The sequence below is a fragment of the Lagenorhynchus albirostris genome, chromosome 4 (assembly GCF_949774975.1).
Source record: "Lagenorhynchus albirostris chromosome 4, mLagAlb1.1, whole genome shotgun sequence".
Lineage (NCBI taxonomy): Eukaryota > Metazoa > Chordata > Mammalia > Artiodactyla > Delphinidae > Lagenorhynchus > Lagenorhynchus albirostris.
The window spans coordinates 30,575,294-30,600,155 of record NC_083098.1 but is presented as its reverse complement, the minus strand read 5'-3'; the positions used below and the strand labels follow the sequence as shown (position 1 = coordinate 30,600,155).

The 24,862-nt window shown below is 40.9% G+C and overlaps 2 protein-coding genes and 2 non-coding genes across 10 annotated transcripts in view; 1 reads left to right on the top strand and 3 right to left on the bottom strand.

Annotated features, from left to right (window-relative positions):
• The window catches only part of SH3D19 (SH3 domain containing 19), a 196,068-nt gene extending 186,137 nt beyond the window's left edge, over window positions 1–9,931 (top strand). For 2 of the 7 annotated variants that reach the window (XR_009540256.1, XR_009540252.1), the window contains 2 exons: window positions 5,881–5,985; window positions 7,639–7,835. The gene's annotated coding sequence lies outside the window, so the exon portion shown is untranslated. Of the gene's footprint in view, window positions 1–5,880; window positions 7,836–9,867 lie in introns of those variants that run through there. The other 5 variants (XR_009540255.1, XR_009540251.1, XR_009540253.1 and 2 more) reach the window with 4 other exon arrangements.
• A 2,528-nt stretch (window positions 9,932–12,459) lies between these two features.
• On the bottom strand, window positions 12,460–17,836 carry RPS3A (ribosomal protein S3A). The gene is made up of 6 exons (XM_060147739.1): window positions 17,690–17,836; window positions 16,832–16,935; window positions 16,270–16,457; window positions 13,663–13,871; window positions 13,020–13,129; window positions 12,460–12,833 (listed from the first exon to the last, which is right to left on the bottom strand). Exons 1-6 carry the CDS (start codon window positions 17,749–17,751, stop codon window positions 12,712–12,714), a joined length of 795 nt encoding a protein of 264 aa, XP_060003722.1. The 5' UTR covers window positions 17,752–17,836; the 3' UTR covers window positions 12,460–12,711.
• Window positions 13,330–13,401, bottom strand: LOC132520175 (small nucleolar RNA SNORD73). Its single transcript, XR_009540526.1, has one exon. It is a non-coding gene; the product is annotated as a small nucleolar RNA SNORD73 (small nucleolar RNA).
• Window positions 15,189–15,256, bottom strand: LOC132520176 (small nucleolar RNA SNORD73). The gene has a single exon (XR_009540527.1). It is a non-coding gene; the product is annotated as a small nucleolar RNA SNORD73 (small nucleolar RNA).
• Window positions 17,837–24,862: the final 7,026 nt, after the last annotated feature.

Genomic DNA, 24,862 nt, shown 5'->3' with positions numbered 1-24,862 from the left:
TATGCCTAAGCTTATGCTAGGGAAACAGTGGTGTCTTCTCTTTAGACATATAAAACATCAAAGCTTTTAAAAGATAAATGTGGTGATAAATAAAGTATCCGATTATTCTGTACGTACAGAGCACTCTAGGGAAGATGAATGAGGGGGTGCAGGCAAAGGCCTGCATCTTTGCTGGCCAGAGGGGCCTGGCTGGGCTATGAAAAAGCCTAGTTGTCCACTGCAATGAGGGAACTGGGGGCAAGGTCAGAGAGCAACAGAAAATAGGGCACCAAGACACTGTGCATCTATAAGACTAACTACCAAGTGGGACGACTGCCCCTATGCATGTGTGTCAGGCTATCCCTGCTGGATGGGAATGGATGGCCTCTATATCATATTCTATTTGAGAGATACACATTCACAAATAGAGCTGCTAAGCAGACTCCTCACACTGATGTTCCCCACAAAGCCAGGACCCAAATCACTCAAGCTGGTGCTCAGCTGCAGAAAGTAAGCTTTTTTTCTTTAGTATTTAGCAATAAGGACTACTACCATCAGGCCTGAACTTGCCTCCTCCCACAGACACACCAAAATTACAACTACTTACAGAGCAGCTATCTATGCAGACAACCGAAAGACTAGCAGAAAAGATTTTCCACAACTAAAGACATAAAGAAGGAATCCAACAAGATGGGTATGAGGGGTGTAGACTCAGTATAGTCAGGACCCACACCCCGGGTTGATGATCCACAAACGGGAGGAATATCACAATCATAGGCCGGAAGGGAGTGGCACGATATATTCAAAGTGATGAAAAGAAAACCCCTACAACCAAGCATGCTCTACCGAGCAAGGTTCTCATTCGCATTTGAAGGAGAGAGAAAGTTTTACAGACAAGCAAAAGCCAAGAGTTCAGCACAACTGAACCAGCTTTACAAGAAATGTTAAAGGGACTTCTTTAAGTAGAAAAGGCCACAACCAGAAAATGAAAATTATGAAGGGAAAAATCTCATCAGTAACGGCAAAACAGTGAAAGCAGTAGATCAACACTTACAAAGCTAGTAGAAAGATTAAAAGACAAAAGTAGAAAAATCATCTATATCCACAATAAGTAGTTAGGGATACACAAAACAAAAATAAGTAAAGTATGACATCAAAAACATTAAATGTGGTGGGGAGTAAAAATGTAGGGTGGTTAGAATGCGTTCAAACGTAAGAGATCATAAATTTATGCACACACATACACACGTGGTAACCACAAACGAAAAACCTAAAATAGATACACATACACAAAAGAGAAAGGAATGCAAACATAACAGTAAATACAGTCATCAAATCACAACTGAAGAGAGCAAAACAAGAAGGAACAAAAAAGAACTATAAAAACAACCCCAAAACAATTAACAGAATGGCAGTAGGTACATATCTATCAATAATTACGTTAAATGTAAGTGAACTAAATGTTCCAATCAAGAGACAGAGTGACTGATTAGATTTTTTAAAACTCAAAAAAACAAAACACATATATATGCTGCCTACAAGAGACTCCAAGGACTTCCCTGCTTAGGACTCTGCACTTCCACTGCAGGGGGCACAGGTTTGATCCCTGGCCAGGGGACTAAGATCCTGCATACTGCGTGGCACAGCCAAAAAAACACTCACTTCATGTCTAATGACACACAGACTGAAAGTGAAGGGATGAAAAAAGATTCTGTGCAAATGAAAAGGAAAAGAAAGCTGGGGGAGCAATACTTACATCAGACAAAATAGACTTCAAAACAAAGACTGTAACAAGAGACAAAGAAGGGCAGTATGTAATGATAAAGGGGTCAGTCCAACAAGAAAATATAACAATTGTAAATATATATGCATCCAACATTTAGGAGCACCTAAATACATAAAACAAATATTAACATACAGGGAGAAACTGACAGTAATACAATAATAGTAGGGGACTTTAATACCCCACTTATATCAATGGGAAGATCATCCAGACAGAAAATCAATAAAGGCAACACTGACCTTAAATACACATAAGACCAGATGGAATTAATAGATATCTACAAAACATTTCATCCAAAAATAGAATTCTCTTCACCTGACATGGAATATTCTCCAGGATAGGCCACAAAACAAGAAACTGAAATAATACCAAGCACCTTTTCTGACCACAAAGGTATGAGACTAGAAATCAACTGCAAGAAAAAAACTGCAAAAAAACACAAACACATGCAGACTAAACAACATACTACTAAACAACTGAAGAAATCAAAGAGGAAATAAAAAAATACCTGGAGACAAATAAAAATGGAAACACAATCCAAGACCTATGGGATGCAGCAAAAGCAGTTCTAAGAGAGATATTTATAGCAATACAAGCCTACCATAGGAAACAAGAAAAATCTCAAATAAACAACCTAACCTTATACCTAAAGGAACTAGGAAAAGAAGAACAAAAAAACCCAAAAGTTAATGGAAGGAAAGAATTCTTCAAGGCAAGAGTGGAAGCAAATGAAATAGAGAGTTAAAAAACAATAAAACTAAGTGCTGATTCTTTGAAGAGAACAGAAATACAGATCATAAGATACTACTACATCAATTACATGCCACTAAAATGGACAACCTAGAAGAAATGGATAAATTCCTAGAAACATACAACCTCCCAAGAATGAATCAGGAAGAAATAGAAACTATGAACAGACCAATTACCAGTAATGAAATTGAATCAGTAATTAAAAAAAAAACTCCCAACAAAACAAGTCCAGGACCAGATGGCTTTACAGGTTAATTCTACCAAACATTTAAAGAAGAGTTAACGCCTAACCTTCTCAAAGTATTCCAAAAAGTTGAAGAGGAAAGAATGGTTCTGAACTCATTCTATGAGGCCAGCACCACCTGGATACCAAAACCAAAGACACACAAAAAAAGAAAATTACAGGCCAATATCATAGATGCAAAAATCCTCAACAAAAGATTAGCAAACCAAATTTAACAACACATTAAAAGGATCATATACCATGATCAAGTGGGATTTATCCCACAAATCAGTCAATGTGATACACATTAACAAATTGAAGAAAAATCATGATAATCTCAATAGATGCAGGAAAAGCTTTTAACAAAACTCAACATTCATTTATGATAAACACTATCCACAAAGTGGGTATAGAGGGAATGTACCCCAACATAATATAGGCCATCTATGACAAACTGACAGCCAACATCATACTCAAAGGTGAAAAACTGAAAGCATTTCCTCTAAGATCAGGAACAAGACAAGGAAGCCCACTCTCACCACTTTTATTCAACATAATATTGAAAATCCCAGCCACAGCAATCAGACCAAAAAAAAAAAAAGAAAAGAAATAAAAATCCAACTTAGAAAGGAAAAAGTAAAACTGTTTGCAGGTGACATGATTCTATATGGAAAATCATAAAGATGCAACCAAAAATGTGTTAGAACTAATAAATTCAGTAAAGCTGCAAGATATAAAATTAATATACAGAAATCTGTTGCATTTCTATACATGAATAATGAACTACCAGAAAGAGAAGTTAAGAAAACAATCCCATTTACAATTACATCAAAAGAAATAAATTATCTAGGAATAAATCTAACCAAAGAAGTAAAAGACTTATACTCTGAAAACTATAAGACACTGATGAAAGAAAATGACAACACAAACAAATTAAAAGGTACACCATGCTCATGGATTGGAAGAATTCATATTGTTAAAATGACCATACAACCCAAGACAATCTACAGATTCAGTGCAATCCCTATCAAAATACCAAAGGCATTTTTCACAGAGCTAAAACAAATAATTCTAAAATCTGTATAGAAACACAAAAGACCCTGAATAGTCAAAGCAATCTAGAGAAAGGACAAAGCTGGAGGTATCACACTCCCTGATTTCAAACTAATTACAAAGCTACAGTCATTAAAACAGTATGGTACTGGCACAAAAACAGACACATAGATCAATGGAACAGAATAGAGAGCCCAGAAATAAACCCACACTTAAATGGGCAATTAGTCTATGACAAAGGAGGCAAGAATATACAATAGGGAAAAGACAGCCTCTTCAATAATAATGTCAGGAAAACTGGACAGCTACATACAAAAGAATCAAACTGGACTACTTCCTCACACCATATACAAAAATAAATTCAAAATGGATTAAAGACCTAAATATAAGACCTGAAACCATAAAACTCCTCTTAGAAGAAAACATAGGCAGTATGCTCTTTGACATTGGTCTTAGCAATATTTTTTTGGATCTATCTTCTCAGGCAAGGGAAATGAAGGCCAAAATAAACAAATGGGACAACATCAAACTAAAAAGCTTTTGCACAGCAGAGGAAATCATCAACAAAACAAAAAGCCAGCCTACTGAATGGGAAAGTATATTTGCAAATAATATATTCAGTAAGGGGTTAATATCCAAAATATACACAGAACTCATACAACTCAACGTTTAAAAAAAAAAGAAAGAAAAAGCCAATTTTTAAATGGGCAGAGGATCTGAATAGACATTTTTCCAAAGAAGACATACAGATGGCCAACAGACACATGAAAAAATGCTTAACATCACTGTCAGGGAAATGCATATCAAAACCACACTTCACACCTGTCAGAATGGCTATCATCAAAAAAGACAACAAATAACAAGTATCTGGGATATGGAGAAAAAGAAACCCTTATGCATTGCTGGTGGGATTGTCAATTGGTGCAGTGACTATGAAAACAGTATTAAGTTTTCTCAAAAAACTGAAGACAGAACTAGCATATGATCCAGCAATTTCACTTCTGGGTATTTACTAATTTGAAAAGATATGTGCACCAGTGTTCACTGCATTTTTACAATAGGTGAATGGATAAAGATGTGGTATATACATACAATGGAATATTACTTAGACATCAAAAAAATCTTGCTATTTGTGACAACATGGATGGATTTAGAGGGTATTATGCTAAGTGAAATAAGTCAGACAGAGATAAATATATGATCTCACTTGTAAGTGTAATCTAAGAAACAAACAACAAAAAGACTTAGATACAGAGAACTAGTTTTCTGTGGTTGCCGGGGAGTGGGGAGCAGAATAGGTGAAGGGGACTAAGGGGTACAAACCTCCAGTTATAAAGTAAATAAGCCATGAGGATATAACATACAGCATAAGGAATATGGTCAGTATTGTAATAACTTTCGGAATAGTTTAGTAACTTATTGTGGTGATTGTTTCATAATATATGCAAATGTCAAATCACTATGTAATGCTCCTGAAACTAGCATATCAACTATATTTCAATTGTTTTAAAAAAGCATGTGATCAGCCAGACTGAATCAAGATTGTGTTGTTCTGTGTGTACATTTGTACTCATTTGCATTTGGAAGCTGCTGTTGATGGCACCAGGCACAGCAGAATAGTTCAGGACCAACCATGTCTATATGAATTTTCCTGTTTACATAGCACATGGACAGAAATGACAAGTCAGTAGCAAGTCAGACTGTTGGCTGCAACTGCCACTTGATTCAGGTAGCAGTTTTAGATGAAAAGTAGTGGTTCTCAACTGGGGGAAATTTTGCCCCATGGGGGACATTTGGCAATGTCTGAAGACATTTTTGTCACAACTTGGGGAAAGGTGCTACTGGCATCTAGTGGGTTGAGGCCAGCGATACTGCGAAATGTCCCAAAATGCACAGGACGGTCCCTCACAACTACGAATTATCCAGCCTAAAATACCAATAGGCCCAAGGTTGAGAACTGATGACCTAGGGGTGAAAGACTGCATTAATTGTTCCCCTTCCCTGGGATCTAAGTTGTTTTCTTCCCAGGTGCCATGGTTGTCTTCCCTCCACTGCCACAAAATCTGTACCTATAATTTCATATTTTCTCCAGTTATCCCTACTTTGACCTAGACCATCTGTCCTGATTATCATCCTGGAGGCAGCCAAGATGAGATGATCCTTTTTGGGGGATTGCCATATTCTGTGACCCAGTAAGGTATGTAGTACAGGAGGTGAGGGTGACAAAGTCAGAAACCTTTTTAAAGCTCAAGAGTGCTAGATATCCGTGGATGGTAGGCAGCTGTGAAACAGCCATCAAATACCCTATGGGCTCATTGCCAGGTGGCCTTTGTAACAAGAAGTGCTACATTGCTAGATTGCAAGTGGTCCGGAAAACTAAGAACATGACACATATGACATACTAGCTTGAAGGGCTGCAGTTGTGTGGCCACAGTCAGTTGATCCGACTGGGACAGCAACATTGTAACCTAAAAGTGTGTCAACAGTGCTGAGGCACCATCAGCCACCCTGAAAGGTGACCAAAGGACCGGTGTAGTTAGTCCATCAGTAGTCAGTCTGTGATATGGCCTCAACTACCTCAAGACAAATGGGCTGACTTTTGGCAGGAGTCACAAGTCTGCCATGCATGAGGAAGAGTTCTTTACTGTGTGCACAGCCCATGATGGTGGACATGTAGCCATGTGTGAGGGCAGTCTGGGTGGTGCAGGCTTGATCAGCACCTTGATTTTACTAGGTCATATCAGAGAACTGGCCTTTACCACAGGCATCTACATGAGTGACCCAGATGGTCCAACCAGCAGCCACAATTTGTTCCCACAACATACGGCCTCTAAAAGGGGTGTTTTAATCTGCCTGAATAGTCTTGGAAGTGGCAGGCCCAAGAGTCAGCAAAGGTGACTGTTCATGACCAGACCTACGAGAACACCCCTGAGTTCAGCTCACTGAGCAGTGACCAACCACATTCACTTTAGCTCTGTATAGCTGGCGTTGAGGTTGGACAGCCACAGCAGCACAGTGGATACCATTAGCTTTTAACTTAGCTGAGCCACTGGTGATTCAGGTCCAGGTACTTAAGGGTCTCTGTGAAGTGAGGGTCCCTTTGAGGCAGCAGCTATGCTTCAGGTAATGGGGTGGGAGACAGTTTTCCAAGAGTTTCTGAGGCTGGCACATTCCAGAAAACACTATTTTTACTTGACCAGGAAGGTCTCCAATACCCAAAGCATCCAACAAGGAGTCAGGCCTCCTTTCAGTCAATCTCACGTTTAGCAATGGAAGTGTAATAGTACACTGGACTGGCCCAGAGGACCTCACACATACATAAATACTCATAAAATATTTATTTCATAAATAACTTTTTCTTCATTGTGAGTTTTGCTGAAACCCTATCCATGGGATTTGAATGCTTTATTTCCTTATTTACAGCATGTGCCAGTAAGCTTTTTCTGTAAACGGCCAAGAGGCAAAATTGAGGATATTACATAAGCATAAAGAGAGGAAACAAATCTCTATAAAATTTCTATTAATGAAGTCAAACTATGATGATTATTGAGTAAATTTTTTTCTATAATACAGACCTTTCTTTTGGGGAAGAGTATAACATTTCACCTAATTAGGGTTCAAAGTTAGGGATCCTCCATCATTAAATCAATTCACCTGGCAGCTTGGAGTCTAGGTTTTCAACTATTTCTTCACAATTTGAACACTTGATGGTTGTCCCTTTTAATTTATTTGAAGTGCTATTTTTTTAAAGATTCATCTGTACATGCGAGAAAAAAACTGATTCACCTGTTAATGCTTATGTGTAATGAGATTTTATGTATTACATCTTTGAGGATATTTTCTTACACAGGTCATAGATGTGGCACTCAAAACGTGGAGTTAAGTCACTGCGATTTGCAGTGTAGTGCAAAGTGATGAGGGTACCACATATGGTCTGTCACAACTACTCAACTCTGCCACTGTAGTGCAAAAAGCAGCAACTGACAATACATGAAGATGAATGAATGTGGCTGTCTTCCAATAAAACTTTACTTGTGGATACCGGAATGTGAATTTCATACAATCTTCACATGTAGTGAAATATTTTAACTTTTTTCAGCCATATAAAAATTGAAAGGCCATTCTTAGTTTGCAAGCCATTCAAAAACAGAAACTGGCCAAATTTATTCCATGAGCAGTAACTGGCCAATGTGTCTTACAGAGATACATCCCAAGGAGTTTATCACCATGGATGGTTAGGGACTACAACAGCTGCCGGAAGATTATAGGCAAAGGTCCTGTTAAAAACAAGTCAAGAGGGACTTCCCTGGTGGCGCAGTGGTTGACAGTCCGCCTCCCAATGCAGGGGACGTGGGTTCGATCCCTGGCCGGGAAGATCCTACATGCCGCAGAGCAACTAAGCCCGTGAGCCACAACTACTGAGCCTGCGCTCTAGAGCCCGTGAACCACAACTACTGAAGTCCGAGCGCCTAGAGCCCGTGCTCCGCAACAAGAGAATCCACCGCAATAAGAAGCCCGTGCACTGCAACAGAGTAGCCCCCACTGGCCGCAATTAGAGAAAGCCTGCACGCAGCAATGAAGACCCAACTCAGCCAAAAATAATTAAAAAAAAAAAAAAGGCAAGTAAACAGAACAAATGCCAAAAACTGTAATTTAGGAAAATTTTACCCCCCCAAAACAGTTTTTTTTTGAAACTGTACATAAAGAGTGTACAGACATTCCTTGGTTTGACTACGCTTTGCATCAAGCAGTTCCACTGGTGTCATTTTTCCAACAGCATTTGCTCATTTCCCGTCTGTGTCACATTTTGGCAATTCTTGCAATATTTCAAACCCTCTGCCAGCAAAAAGATGATTCACTGAAGATTCATATGATGGTTAGCATTTTTTAGCAATAAAGTATTTTTAAATTAAGTTATATACATTTTAAGACAATGCTATTGCACACTTAATGGACCCCAGTATAGGGTAAACACAACTCTTATATGCACTGGGAAACCAAAAAAATTCCCAGAACTCACTCTGCTGTGATATTCACTTTATTGAGGTGGTCTGGAACCAAACCCACAGTATTTCCAAGGTATGCCTGTACTGCATACCTGAGACTATTCAATCAGACTATTACCAAAACCCATTTTATAAAATTACTCGATTTTAAAGAAACAAAAAATTCTTTGGGCTTTTAGCCAAAACCAGAAAGTGACTTGTAAGGGAAGGAAAATTAATTATCCTCAGACTTCCATTAGCAATTCTTTATTGCCAGAAGGAAATAGGAGTGGTATACTTAAGGTGCTCAAAGAGCGAACTGAGGATTTTAGATCCAGTAAAAGTGACTTTCAGATATAAAGCAAATAACCAACTGTATTCAACATACAAGAACTCAGAAAATGAACTTCCTGAGCAATCAACCAGAGAACAAGCTTCAACCAAAAAAACTAGAGCACAGAACTTAAAGACTGGAAGTGGGCATTAAGAACATATACTTGTAGCACTGAGACTACACAAGGGCTAAGAAGGAGAATGTAAGTTCTGGCCATGTGCTCAAGCAGTGTTAACACAATACTGTAAAAATGTAGTGGGCCATATGCCAAAAAGTTTTAAAACTGTTCTCAGTAATTATATTGGTGGTGGTGTTATTTTGAGACTTACGCATGCAGTGTGGGATAATGATGGGACATTCTATCAGTCAACATGTCACTGAGAACTTCTTTGCATTTTCCAGCTTTAAGAGGCCACTCACTTCCCTTGGCCCCTGGCCCTTTCTCCATCCTCAAAGCCAGCAACATCGGGCAGTCTTCACATCGCATTATCCCAACCTCCTCTTCGGCCTCACACTTCCACCTTTAAGAACTTGTATAATACATTAGGCTCACCCTAATAATCTAGGATACTCCCCCTAGTATCTCTTCTCCCCACATGAGCACTCTCAAATTAGTGGTGCTGCTGAAATGTACACATTAAAGAAGCAAAAGCCAATTTCAAATCAAGTGTTAGTTTTGCTACCTATTTCAGTCATACCTTAACATAAAGGTCTTCAATAACATTTTCAAAAGACTCAAAATTTGTATCCCTGGTTACAGAAATTTTCCTGTGAAAGACCAAGATAAATTGCTCTGGGTGGAAAGAATCAAGTAGAGAAAAGCCACCTGTTAATATCTATGTATTAAGTATGTAAGATATTAAATGGGAAACTTAAGAATTACCTCTTATAGTATTTTTTATTAGATGGATGTTAAAACTCCCTCAAGTTGGCCTATAAGAAAGTAACTTGATTATATCAATCATCAAACAAGCCAAACCATTTTTAAAAATGGAAACATTCTTTTTGGAAGCATTTTCAAATGAACCCTTCTAAAAGAGAACCATGCCAAGCCCTACTCAGAGACGTAGCAGATGGGAGCTTGACTCGCAGCATCATCTGACTAAATGATGTCCCCCATCAAGAAAACCACCACTTATGTAACTCAATTCCTGGTCCCCACCCTCAACAACCACGCTATTGACCCAATTTCTTTCTACCCTGAAAAGGAAGCCCCTGTCATCAGTGAGCTGGACCAAAAAATAAAAGAAAAAACCTCTCCACATGGAATTTTTCTAGTAGCCACAAGTGAAACTATAGGGAAAAAAATAACAGGGAAAACAAGGACTGAAGGACAGGGTTTTTAATAAAATGAACCGATCAGCAGGGTCTGACTTAAGAGGTAAAAGAGCAAGCACTGTGGCCATCTAAGTGAAGAGTGTTCCAAGCACAGCAAGAACAAGTGCCAGAGCCCTACAGTAAGAATGTTCCTAGCTTGTCCAGGACAGTCTGGCTAGAAGAGTAAGGGAAGTGGTAGTAAGAGACAGGTCAGAGGCAAGATCACATGAGACCTTTTGGGTGAACTGACCATCTAAAATAAACTTCCACAAAGTGTGTGGGCAGGGGGACAGACAGGGACACGATGACACAGGGAGACCAGGTAAGCAATAAAAATCCAGGTTGGTAATGACTTGCTCCAAAGTGATAGCAACAGAGGTAGTAAGAACTGGTTAGTTTTCAGATATATTTTGAATGAACTGTGAATGGTCAAGGATGACCACAGAGGACTCTGGTCTAAAACAGAAGGGTGGGTAAAATTGTTGAGCTCAGGAACACCATTTCAAACATGTTAAATGCCTCACTGACATCCAATGAAGATATCAAGTAGGGAGTTGGATAGGCAAACCTGGAGTTCAAAGAAAGGTACAGATTAGAAGTAAAAATCTGACAGTTTATTTAAAACCAAGAGATTGAGTAAGAATACCTAGAAAGAGTATTTGGCAAACGTCCAGGGACTAAGCCCTAGGGCTCTCCAACACTAAGGCCTGAAACAAACTAGCAAAGGAGAGTAGCCAGCAACATGGGAGGAAAAACCGAGGTGCAATTCCAGAAGACAGTTAAGAAACACAGGGAAAATCGACTGTCAAATGTCACTAATAGAGACCAAGTAAAATGAAGGCCAAGAATGAACCACTGGACTTAGCAATGGTTAAATCTGGTAATCTTGACGGCAACAGTTTCCTTAGACTGGTTGCAGCAGATTCAAGAAAAGTAAAATTAAACACAAGAAATATGGTTAACTCTTTTGAACTTTGCTATAAGGGATTTGAATAGGGGGATATCTGGAAGGGCAGAGGATTTCTGTATGCTGATAGAACTTGTAGAAGGAATATTGATAAAGGTGACAATTGGTGGAGCCAAGAACTTGACTAGGCAAGAGAAGGTGGAATCTGATGCTTGTCCTTGCATAATTCACCCAGTTACAAGAGGGAAGGCAGAAAAAGTGAGAAACACATGCACAGATGGCAGGGTAGAAATAATAGGCATTGATGAGGTTCTCTTGTCATCCGTTCTCAAGAAGCAAGGTCATCAGCTGAACTGAGAATGAGAAAGTTGGAGGTTTGGGAAGAGAGGTATAGAACAGAATGGGTGACCGACTAGGAGGAAATACTGGATAGTGGGCAGCATTAAATGCCCACTTAATAGGAGACCAATAACCAATTTCTCTCTCTCTAGCCAACTTCAGCTTGACCATTAAGGGATACAGTGGGGCATTTACTGCTAGAGAAAAGAGAGCATTTAGATTTTTAACGCCCCCCCCCCAAAAAACCCAAAAACCCAAATGCCAATGAGCTCTTCCGTTTCTACTATGCTATCAGTCTAGCACAGTGGTTCACAAAGCATGGTCCCTGACCACCAGCATCACCTGAAAATTTGTTAAAAATGCAAAATTTCAAAAAAAAAAAAAAAATGCAAAATTTCAGAGCTCACCCTAAAACTACTAAATCAGAAACTCCAGGGGCAGGGCCCTGCAATGTTTTAACAAACCTTCTAGATGATGTGAGAACCACCTTAAAAACTTAACTCAGGGCTTCCCTGGTGGTGCAGTGGTTTAAGAATCTGCCTGCCAATGCAGGGGACACAGGTTCAAGCTCTGGTCCGGGAAGATCCCACATGCCGTGGAGCAACCAAGCCCATGCACCACAACTACTGAAGCCCGTGCCCTAGAGCCCATGCTCCACAAGAAGAGAAGCCACTGCAATGAGAAGCCCATGCACTGCAACGAAGAGTAGCCCCCGCTCGCTGCAACCACAGAAGAGCCCACGTGCAGCAATGAAGACCCAACGCAGCCAAAAAAAAACCTTAACCCATGTAAGGAAGTGTTTCCTTTTATTCACCATCTCTAACACGTCCAAACCATTCCAGTTGAAAACAGATCACTACCCTTTCTCAGCTACTTAGTAACTAAGAGCAGTGAATAAAATCCATAAAAAAGGTCAGAAAAATCCACCACATTACTATCAAATCAGAACACCTGACTATTGTCAGATTATTTAAAAAGAGTGATCAGAAATTAAGTATCACAAATGAGGTCTTTTATTTGTCACCATTAAAAGTCTGATTTTTAAACAGATTCCTGGACTGGTGGCTCATATCCATCAGCTCGTTCAACTTTAGCACCTGTCTCGTCCCCAGTAGCTTTTCCAGAACTACTACCTTCACCATGTAGCTCCATGAGTTTTCCCACTAAAAGGAAGAAGAAATTTTGTTAGTTATAGCGTACCGTATCTTGAAACAGTTATCTTCAATACTATGTAGGCAAGACCAAAAAAAGTGCCATCACCTGGCCTCAAAACAACAACATAAAACCACCAAACAATGTATTTGTCCACACAATTTTTTCTTTCAGGAATCCTGTGGTTTCTCACTTACATTCAAACTTGGGCTTCTTCAGCATTTTTACTTTTCTAACAAAGACATCATGGAGTGGATAAATAGATTGGCAGGCCTTTTCTATGTCTTTTCCAATGCTGTCTGGAATCCTGCAAACCAGTAGTGATAAATTAGAATAAACCTACACTTCATTTAATCCACAGTAATCCTCATTCTGTTATTGCCCTTTCATAGGTGAAGGTTAAATGATCTGAATTATACAGCTAGTTAATAGCAAAATTAGCACTTGAGCCTTCTGAGTCCAAGCCTTATGCCTTTTTCATACACCCCTCTTAGCCAACTGCATGGGAACATCAGAAAAATGTTAACAGTTTTATCATCGGACATCATCTGGGACCGAAACATTTTATCATCACTTATTCCCATACGTTACTGATTGTGAAGGGTTTATCTATTCAATGCCTCTTCTAAGGCAAAGGCAAGTCCTGGGCTTCAAGTCTCACTGCCAGGAGAGAGCTTCATCCAAAAAAAGGATAAATAAACCAACAAATAACATTTACTGAACACTTAATATGCTTTCATTTCAAGAGATGCAGATAGACGGTTTCACAGATAGAATTAAACATAGGTCTGACCCCACCTTGTCTCATCTGAGGGTTGTGTTGTGAGGGAAAATACTTACAATTTATTGACCACCTCTTTCAAGTCATTTGTCTGCACCTCTCGGGTCATGATTTCCATCATCTTCTTGCGGATCTGGCGGACCTGCTGGTGCTGGGCATAAGAGGTCTTCCGAATCTGATTGTTGCGTTTTTTAGTAAAACCCACACAGAAGAGACGAAGCAAATAACCATCGGTAGTCTTGACATCAACATGAGCTTCAATCATGGTCTAGTGAAAAAAAGATGTGCCAGGTTTTAATGTTATCTATTTTTACCTCTCAAATCTAATTTAAAGAAAAGTGGGGCTTCCCTGGTGGCACCGTGTTAAGAATCCGCCTGCCAATTCAGGGGACACAGGTTCAAGCCCTGGTCTGGGAAGATCCCACGCGCCGCGGAGCAACTAAGCCCGTGCACCACAACTACTGAGCCTGCAAGCCTAGAGCCTGCGAGGCACAACTGAGGCCACACTCTAGAGCCCACATGCCACAACTACTGAAGCCCGCACACCTAGAGCCCGTGCTCCACAAGAGAAGCCACCGCAATGAGAAGCCCGTGCACCACACCTAAGAGTAGCCCCTCTTACTGCAACTAGAGAAAGCCCACATGCAGCAATGAAGACCCAACACAGTCAAAAATAATAAATTTTTAAAAAAAAAATTTTTAAGTGGAGGCCAAGTACTCATTACACAATATTAAGTATGACTAATTTACAGAGTTAACCTCCTTGAAGTGAACTTACCAACAATTACCCCAAATTCTTACTATCCTCCGTATCTAATTAAATAAGTACGGAGTCCTCTCAGCTGTCTTCGCCTCTCCCCTCTAGGTAACTTCTCTATCTCATTATCACTATCTCCCCACAGCAACACCCCCTTTCACATATACATGCCTTTTACAGACACATGCCAGCCTTTAACAACCTGCTCCTCCCCCAATCAATTCTTTAACTCTGCAAGGAAGAGAAAAATAGGTTTGAAGGGACTCTACAATACCAACATCTAAACCTATTCCATTTAAAAAAATGTGCTCTGAATAGTTGAAATTTTGTAATAACACTAAATACATACGTTTTAAAATGTCCTTTATGTTCCAAACTAAAGCCACACTGAGGATTAAATATTCAATTTCACAACTATAATTTTTAAAAATCCATCATTAGTCTTACTACTACCTAAATTCAAGAAACAAAAACTAGGGCTTCCCTGGTGGCGCAGTGGTTGAGAGTCCACCTGCCAATGCAGGGGACACGGGTTCGTGCCCTGGTCCAAAAAGATCCCACATGCCACGGAGCGGCTGGGCCCGTGAGCCATGGCCGCTGAGCCTGCGCGTCCGGAGCCTGTGCTCCACAACGGGAAAGGCCACAACAGTGAGGCCCGCATACCACCAAAAAAAAAAAAAAAAAAAAAAAAAATTAGGTACCAACAAAAACTGAATTGCCTTCTTTGCATTTTGTTAACTTTATCTTAGTCTAAAAAATGAATACAATACAATCATAGTGAAAGGACCTTAAAATATTTCCAGAAATGCAACTATAAAACCTTAGGAGAGTATCAGAAATAAATGTAACAGAATAATCATATCATACGAGACCGCAACATTTTGTCGTCATTCATCCCCACACAAAAACATCCCCAAACGTGATGGTTAGCCAGACACATCTGAACCATCATTTCCTGTAGTTAAACCAATGGGTACTAAATGCTGTGTCAAGCTCTGTACTAAGCATGTTTACATGGATCTTTTATTTCATCCTCATAATTCCATGAGCTAATATTCTTTTTTTTTTTGGCTGAGCTATGTCTTCATTGCTGCGCGCGGGCTTTCTCTAGTTGTGGCGAGCGAGGGCTACTCTTCGTTGTGGCGCGCAGGCTTCTCGCTGAGGTGGCTTCTCTTGTTGCAGAGCACAGGCTCTAGGCACACGGGCTTCAGTAGTTGTGGCTCGAGGGCCCTAGAGCGCAGGCTCAGTAGTTGTGGCACACGGGCTTAGTTGCTCCACAGCATGTGGAATCTTCCTGGTCCAGGGCTCAAACTCGGTCCCCTATATTGGCAGGTGGATTCTTAACTACTGCTCCACCAGGGAAGCTCCATGAGCTAATATTCTTACCTACATTTTACAGATAAAGAAACCAAGGCTTAACAAGCTTTAAGTTACTTTCCAAAGAGAACATAACTGGGAAAAAGAGCCAAAATTTCAGTCTCACACTCCTATTATAGCACAATAGATAATCAAAACTAGCCCAATCCATCCTTTCTTTATAAAATTCACTAGATTCTGATGTCCAAAGGTATTCTGAAGACAGGCAAAGCTAAAACTGCAAACCTGCACCTAAATGTTCTTGAACCAGCCACTAATCCATGCAGCAAAAAAACCCTGATAATCCAATATTAAATCTTGAACTCAATTTAAACAAATAACTAAATTTAATTTAAACAGCCTCACTGTTGTTGCTCAAGTTCAACAGTGCCAATCCAAGACCGCACACTTAATAACAGCAAGAAAACATCAAGGGCTTAAAATGAAATCTAAACCTCAAATGCACAACACGCTCCTTTCCTGACATTAAATCATGACATCTCTGGTCATGCACGGCACAGCACCATGCACTTTAGAGAACTTTTATTCTCACCTGCCATTTTTTGACCATGGAGCACATTTTGTCACGGGTAAGATCCATGCCATGGAAATTAGTCAGGCAGTTTTTGCCCTGAACATCCTCAGTAATAAGCTTGAATTTTCTAAATGCAACTTCATCATTCTGCAGATCAGCAAGGCTCACTTCAAACACACGACCCTTGAGGCCATCAGACGCGATTTCTATAAAACAAGAATCAATTGTTAATGTTAGGAACCACATAAGCAAAGTCAAGTTAATATTCAAGCATTAAGTTTAGAAACCTAATGATAAATTATAAAGACCTTAACTTCTGTCAACTAAATCCATATGGACACCAACGACTTACTGACAGGGCTCATTAGAACCTCAAAACTACCCATGCACATTTCATTGGTAATTCTAAAAGTGCCATCTTGCTTCTACAAGTGCTGCACTAAAAACAAGCCCCAAAGGGCCCAAAGCTGCAACCAGAGCTGACACTTCCTTAATGTATCCCACCACACAACGAAAAGTAGACCAAGATACATACATGTCTCAGTTTAAGAAAAATACAAACGAAGAATAATATACTCACTGGTTCCTTGAGTTCTCGTGACTAGTGTTTTCCCAATATTTCTTATATTGAACATAGCTGGTGCTTTCACATCATACCAATCTTTCTTAGAAAATGGGTCAACCCTGGATTTAAAAACATGCTTAAATTTTATCGCAGATCACATAATTTTTTTAACTTCCCTCATTCCAATTACTCTAAAAGGCTAACTGACATGCAGACACTGGTGTAAACTATTCCTCTCGGTTAGGTGAGGGGCGCATATGTAAAATCTAGTTCTTCCCACCATGTGTATTTCACTGTGCAGGCCTGACACTTTGGTAAATTATGCCACGAACATATACACTCCCACCCCACCCACCCATCCATCGGTGCTTCCACTACACCGGCAACACTGACTCCAAACAACATGCACGTCTCTTCAACTTTACGTTAAGACACATACTGGTAACCCGGGCTCCTTACGGCCTCAAGCTATCAGGAGCGCCCAGGTTCCACCCGGCCCAAGCAGGGGAAGGACGCGAGGTCCCGGGTGGACTAAAAAAGTGCCTTTCACAACTCCAGCTCTTGGAAGGGCATTACCCGAGGAACTTACAAGGCCCGTGAGCTCACAAAACGGAACACGCCAGTCCCTAGTCACGGCAGCAATCCGACTCAAAAGGGGCGCGCATAAGGCCCACAAGGCCAGGGGGGAAGCAACGGGTCCGCAGCAGAGCAGCACCCGGATCCGCTAGGCCGCGGTTCGGATTTTACCAACCCGGCACGGCCCGCGCAATCCAACTAGCATCCTCGCCATCCGGCCCACACCACGACTGAGAAACCGCCCGCCGACTCCAGTAGGAGCCCCAAAAGCGGGGGGGCACGGTAGTTACCACTTACACTTTCTTCTTGGCTCCCTTTTTACCGCCTTTCGTAAGGCGCTTGTTCTTTCCGACCGCCATGGTGCTGCTCCGAGAGCCAAAAGGACGGAAATTATACTCACGCGAGATCTTAGGGGTACGGGGGCGGGACGCGCTGTCTACATGACCTTCGATCTTACGTTCTTCCGGCCTCAAGAATATCGCGACAACAGAGAGAGGCACGCGTCTGACCGTGGCTGCGACAGCGCCCTCCAGTGGGGGGAGTCTGCACAGCACGCCGCGGGCCGCTCGCTGGGGGGGCTGCGCTCGGAGGCGGTGGCGCTGGCAACCTGAGGTGCGGACTCCTTGGTTACCTGGGGTTCCCGTGGCTCCGACGCCCGGAAGTAGGTTTCCGTGGGAGGACGCCCACTCAGCATCATTCAAAGCTGAACTCACCTTCAAGCCTGTTTCTTCTCCAACAGCGTGGGATTAGAGATCAGACAGCAGATCTAGGTTCATAAGCTAATTTCAGTATTTAGCCTTGTGACCTGTCTGTGCTTCAGTTTCCTCGTATTTAAAATGGAGGCAGCAGTGTGATCTATCTCGTAAGATTGTTAGGATTAAACATGTATAACTTCTGAGATATTGGTAAGGTTCTAAGGTACTGGTAAGGTTATTGGAAAGGTTTGTTGATAAGGATGCTGGTTAGTGGAGTACGTTCGCTTTGTGAACATCCATCAAACTGTACACTTACTTGTGTACTTTTCTGTAAGTTTCTTATACATTAATAAAAAGTGTTGGATATTTTGTTTGTTTGTTTGTTTTAATGGAGTGAGTTCTGCTCATTTTTTCCCTGACGGACTATGGTTCCAGTGTTCCCTGATACTTCAATTTCTCAAGAAAAGTTTATTTTAATTGCAGGGGATAACGAAATACATTCTGGCTAGATGTGGCCTGCTAGCTTCAAGTGTGACGTCCCTGGAAAGCTGGCCCATACAGGCTTGGTACTCAGCCAGTGGTATGTTGAGTTCCCTTCTCTAACTTCCCGTCTGGCAAAAAAACCTGCAACCAAGCCAGAAACCTACCCCGACTCACATCACTCCCACAAGCCTTTGAGTCCTTTAATCTCTTCCAGTCTTTCTAACCTACATCCCTTACCTCCTATGACCCTCACTTTCTAAAACAATCTTCCTAAATCTCCAATCCTAGCCTAAAATCTTTCCATTCCATTCATCTCAGTTGCTTATAAGATAGTCAAGTTCTTATTTCACAACAATGTGAATATACCTAACACTACTGAACTGTACACTTAAAAATGGTTAAAATGGTAAATTTTATGTTGTGTTTTTTTATCACAGTTATTAAAAAAAATCAAAGTCCTTAGCTGAGCCTATAAAACCTCTTTCATCTTGAGTTACCTCCCTTTTCATCCTCTCCTTATCTTAGTCTTTAGTGGATACCCCAACTCTGGCCATCTGGAGCTATTTAAAATTTTCTCTTGCCTCCATTGCTTTTCCCCTCATCAGCAGGCAAATACCTGTGCATGTTCAAGACAGCTCAGCTTCATTTCTTCTTTCACTAAGAGGTTGATTCCCCAAACAGGCTTTCCCTCACACCTGCTCCCAGAAGACCTAACACTACTTAACTTGTTAGTAACTACAGATCAATGCGTCCCTTTCTCACTGTAAGCAGGAGGGCATACAGTGCAGTCATTTTCTTATTTGTGCCCATTGCTTAGCACATAGTGGGCCCTCATAATATTTGTTGGCTGAATAAATAATAGTAGACAACATTGATGATACTCCCAGTCTTTTAGACCAGTCAGTCTAAATTTTCAAAATAATTTTGGGAATCAACATGACAGCAATTTTAAAATTTCAACAATCTGTGAGACAAAACCAAAAACAACTTCCATTTTCTATTAGCCTCATTTCATTTACAAATTACATTTTGACCCCCCAAATAAACATAAAAAACATATCCTCTAAAAAGTCAGTCCTTTTAAATAAATAAATCAGCTTTATGAAAAACTCCACAGACCTTATTTTTCTTGTCTCCTCGCAAATTAGTGAATACTAGTAACCAGTGGAAATCAATGAGTCCTTCCAAATATAATATTGAGTCTAATAAACTCTGTATTAATTCTATACTTACAGTTACCTTAACTAAGTTTACTTCATACGTGGCACTTCACTAGCTTAAAAATTTCCCAATGGAAAATGTTATCGACCCCCAGGTCAGACTAAAAACTGAACTTAGGGCTTCCCTGGTGGCGCAGTGGTTGAGAGTCCGCCTGCTGATGCAGGGGACACGGGTTCGTGCCCCGATCCGGGAAGATCCCACATGCCGCGGAACGGCTGGGCCCGTGAGCCGCGTCCGGAGCCTGTGCTCCACAACGGGAGAGGCCACAACAGTGAGAGGCCCGCGTACTGGAAAAAGACAAAAGCAAAAACTGAACTTACCTTCTACCTGAGGTAAGTCTGATTCCTCTTTCTGCCCAAGAGTGAAAGAGCCACAGGGGAGGCGTTAATGAAGTCAGCTGCATCTAGTTTATTCTGGAGAAACCAGCACCTAAGGGATTTGTCGGAGGTACAAATTTCAGTCCTCAACTTTGTCTTGTAATGAAAGGTTTTTTAAAAATAAATTGTATTTCCCTTACACTGTTACATTAAATGGTGCAATCATCAGTTTTAATTAAATTATATTGAATAAAAGATAGCATGGGAGGTGTGAAATCAGTTTATTGGGTCTCAACCATCTAGGAATTTCAAAATTCAGATAGAATAAAATGGAACAGAAAAACATGAGTACCTCAAACCTAGAAAGGTGTCCGTAGCATGTTATTAATTTTCTTTCCATCTGTGACTAATCTGTTAAATCCATCCAATGATTTTTTGAATTTTGATTGCTATGTTTTTTATTTCTAAAAGTTCCATTTCGTCCTTTTTCAGTTTCTGTCACTTTTTAAACTTTATTTTTTATTGAGGTTTCATTGCTTTATAACATCATATAAGTTTCATGCGTTCAATTTATATCACTTTGTTGTTCCTTATTCTTTCAGACATTTTCGATATAGATCTAAACCCAGTAAGCATAATTGTGATTGACATCTGAAGCGGGGTGGGCAGTCTTGTAAGACTGTGCCGTTAACCTGTCGAATTGAGATTTGAGTTAAATTGTAGGACACCCAGCTGGTGCCCAAGAATTGCTTATTGGTGTGGGAATGGCAGCTGCCCATGTTGGAATGGGTTCCAAAATTGTTGTAACATCATTTTCTCCCAGTCTGTAAACACCCCCGATCTCGTTTCCTTTTCTTCTCAGCTGCAGCCCATGGTTGTTCATGTAAACAACATACTTTTTCACCAAAACTCTATACTTCCTTGCAGCCTTAGCCTTCTCGACCCTGCCCAGAAAACCCTAAGCCTAGTTCAATGCGTAATTAACCTTCCCATGGTAGTATTTCCCCCAGTTCTTTCACTCCTCCCTGTATCTATGACCTTGTGTTGTCCCCTCCCACACTGACTTTGGGCCTGATAGTGTTTCTTGCTTTAGTCAAGGGACATTAGCAACTCTGACTTGAGCAATGGCTTAAAAGATGCAGGCACATGTGGGCTTTGCTCGTTCTGCTCTTTGGAACACTGAGCTCACTAAGTGAAGAAGCCTGAGCTAGCCTGCTGGAGAACAAGAGGACATTTGAAGCAGAAATAACAAGGCCCAGCTGAGATCTTTCCAGAACAACAAGTCTACCAACCATCAGGTATTTGAAAAAGTCCATCCTAGACCATTTAATCCAACTGAGCTGGCCCAGAACAGAAGAACCACCCAGCTGACACATAGAATCATGAGAAATAATAAATGTTTGCTGTTTTAAGTCATTAAGTATTGGGAGGATTTGATTTGCAGCAAAAACTAGCATGTATTTTTCTCTACCCTTACATTTACCCTTACCCTCATGGTATGGTTAGAGAAGACTGCACATTTCAGACTGGAACTACTAGAAATTAATGGTATTAAAGGATTGGGTCCCTGAGAATCCTTTTACCTGTCAGCTCCCCTTCCTGTTCCTCTCAATATTTCAGTTGCTCACCATGCTATTCCTGCCCCCAACTCAGCCTGTCCCCTGTCATTTTTATAAAATGACCTTGTCACCTACTTCAGATAAGGTGGGGCTTGCAGGCTACAGGAAGGACTCAATGTCCTTCTGTGTGGGATGAGAAGCCATTGGAGGCTTTTGAGCAGTAGAGTGACACTGGCTGCTGTGGGGAGAATAAGCAAGAGTGGTGGAGCAAGAGTAGAAACAAGAAGTTAAACGAGATGATGGTAGCTTGGTCTAGGGAGATAGAGGAGGGAGTGCAGAGGGTGGAGAGCTGTGGAAACAGGACACTATTCATGGAGACCAAAATGGAAATGACTTCCCCAGGACTTCCCTGGTGGTCCAGTAGCCAAGAACTCACCTTCCAGTGCAGGGGATGCGGCTTCAATCCCTGGTCAAGGAACTGAGATCCCACATGCATGGGGCAGCTAAGCCCGCATGCTGCAACTACCGAGCCCGCACGCCACAACAAGAAAGAAGCCTGTGCACCGCAGTGAAGAGCCCACACGCTGCAACGGAAGATCCCACATGCCAAAAGACCACAACGAAGATCCTGCAACCAAGACCTGATGCAGCCAAATAAATAAATAAGTACAATAAATACAATAAAATGCAGATGACATCCTCTGGACTTGTGAAGTGCAGTTGCCCTGGGTGGAAGGACATAGCAAAAATTCTGATTATATTTTGAAGGTAAGAGCCAAAAAGATTTGCTGATGAATTGATACGGGAAGACAAAAAGGAATCAAGGATAATCACATTTTACTCTAATGATTTTTCTTTAAATTGGTGCTTACCTACCCCATCCCCTTCTTAGAAGAAGGCAGAGACAGTCCTACATATCTCTCTTTGTATACTAGTCTCGAATGAATGAATGAATGACTCAGTCAATAGATGAATCCTGAGTAATATTTTTGCTTTATGTCAGATTACACATTTTTGTTGGAAATTCAGCTTTTCTCCTTTCTTTTCTATTTGCAAAATGAAGTAGTACGTATAATGAGTTCTCATTGTAGAGGTGTTCCAGGTGTGATTATGAAAATGTACTCTGTTTTCTCCCAAAGTACAATGATCAGAACAGTACAGGTCAACAAACTATGATCATCTGGCAATGAAATAAGGAGCTTTTGAGAGAATGAAATCAATTATGTCACTGAACACACTGTTTAGTTCAGTTGACTGTTTTTTTCCATAGTAAAACTTCGTCTACTGAGGAAATAGTACTGTGATTTGCATTCCAGCTTAAGCTCATCTTGTTGCCAGCTGACACATTTTGTTGCACTGCAACAAAGGATCAGCTGGATTCTGCTGCAGAATATCTTATCGGGCATGCCAAACACATTAAAGGCCTGGAAGATTTCTTGAAGATGCTCTTCAGAGTTATATAAGGGAGATGATATATTTGAAAATAAGAAAATAAAGTTTTGGAAAGGACTTTAAAAAGTTTAAAGGCCACGAGGTATAGTGGGAAAACATGGATTTTGAAGCCAGACCTGGCTTCAAATCATTGCTCTGTCACCTACTATGTGACTTTATATTATAGTCTTTGTTTTCTCACCGGTAAGTGGGAATAATACCTACCTCCTTGGTAGGTATTGGTAGGTACTTGTAAAGTTTAAATGACACAATATACAATGGAAGCCTAGCACAGGGATTAACACATAGTAGACACTCAGTAACTGTTAACTCTTTTTCTCTATCCAAAATAAATGTCAGATTTACTATCTAGCTTTGTCTCAGCTGCCCACTCACACTCATGTCAACACCTCGCTGTCCTCGACCTTGTTAAACATCAAGGGTCGCTCTCGTTGGAGCCATTTCCCCTGCCTAACTCAGCCTGTGTGGTTTGCTGTGGATGGCAGACAGGAAGAAGGAACTTGTCCAGGGAGCAAAGCAAGACAATTGAGAAGGAAGGCTGAGATTGTATCTGTGCACAGTGATATTAGTGTCATTGCAGAAGTACAGTAGTACAATCAAACAGGATTCCTTATTACCATTGCTATCACTAAGGACAGCACACATCCTAGGGACACTCACATTTTTTGTTGTTGTTGTTGATACCCATACAGCCATTGCTGCTGGTTTTAGGTGGGAATTGAAACGACTTCCCATATACTGTAAGAGTATAAGTAGTGGAACTTTTCTTCTGGACAACATTTCACAAAGTGAAAAGCTAGGATAGAATCTAGTATTGTCACTATTTGGTATCATGTAGATCTGTGTTCAGTCTCACATCACATAGTAGTTTGACTTCAGGAAAGTTTTTAATCTTTCTGAACTTGTCTTCACCTTACTCTGTTAGTGGGAAGTTGAGTTCAAGGTCGCCATGCTGTACAACTCCAGGGAGCACCACTCACGTAGATTGCACTGGATGTTAAGCAAAAACGTGATTCAGAAACTGTTACAAGACTTCAATAATAGTGACATAAACAAGGTAGAAATGATTTGTTACTCATGTGGCAGTCCCAGTGTATACAGTCCGGGGTTGATACATAGGCTCGATGATATCAGGGATTCAGATTTCAAGATTTCATCAGTCTTATTATTCTGCCATCCATGATACATTGCTCTCATCCATGTAGCCCAAGGTGAAAAGTTAACATTTCATCCAGCAAGAAGAGGGAAAAGCAAAGAGGAAGGCATGATTCTTTCCTTGAAGAATACCATCTACAACAGTGCTCCCCAACCTTTTGAGCACCAGGGACCGGTTCGTGGAAGACCATTTTTCCACGGATGGGGGTGGGGTGTGGGGAATGGTTCAGGCGGTAATGTGAGCAGTGGGGAGCGATGGGGAGCGGCAGATGAAGCTTCGCTTGCTCGCCTGCCTCTCACCTCCTGCTGTGCGGCTTGGTTCCTAACAGGCCACGGACCAGTACTGGTCCACGGCCCGAGGGTTGGGGAGCCCTGATCTCCAAGTTCTTTTTTTTGTTTTTTTTTGGCCAAGCTGTGCTGATTTTCATCAGAAACTTAGTTCATAAGAACTGAGTGGGATAATGAAAGTGGTGGTAAGCAAATTTAGGTGAGCAGTACAGATGACCCCAACACAGTGTCCAAATGACTGAGAGTCATTTTGAACTGTCACTTAGGGGATAAACCAGTGGTACAGGGAAGAAAGGATCT

What these genes read in the sequence shown, in the direction of transcription:
- RPS3A (XM_060147739.1), bottom strand. Translation starts at nt 17,751, where the DNA reads ATGGCGGTCGGAAAGAACAAGCGCCTTACGAAAGGCGGTAAAAAGGGA. An exon ending in CACGAGAACTCAAGGAACCA is followed by an intron (nt 16,458 to 16,831) that starts GTGAGTATATTA and finishes CTTGTTTTATAG; the next exon opens with AAATCGCGTCTGATGGCCTC. An exon ending in AAAGAGGTGGTCAATAAATT is followed by an intron (nt 13,130 to 13,662) that starts GTAAGTATTTTC and finishes ACTGGTTTGCAG; the next exon opens with GATTCCAGACAGCATTGGAA.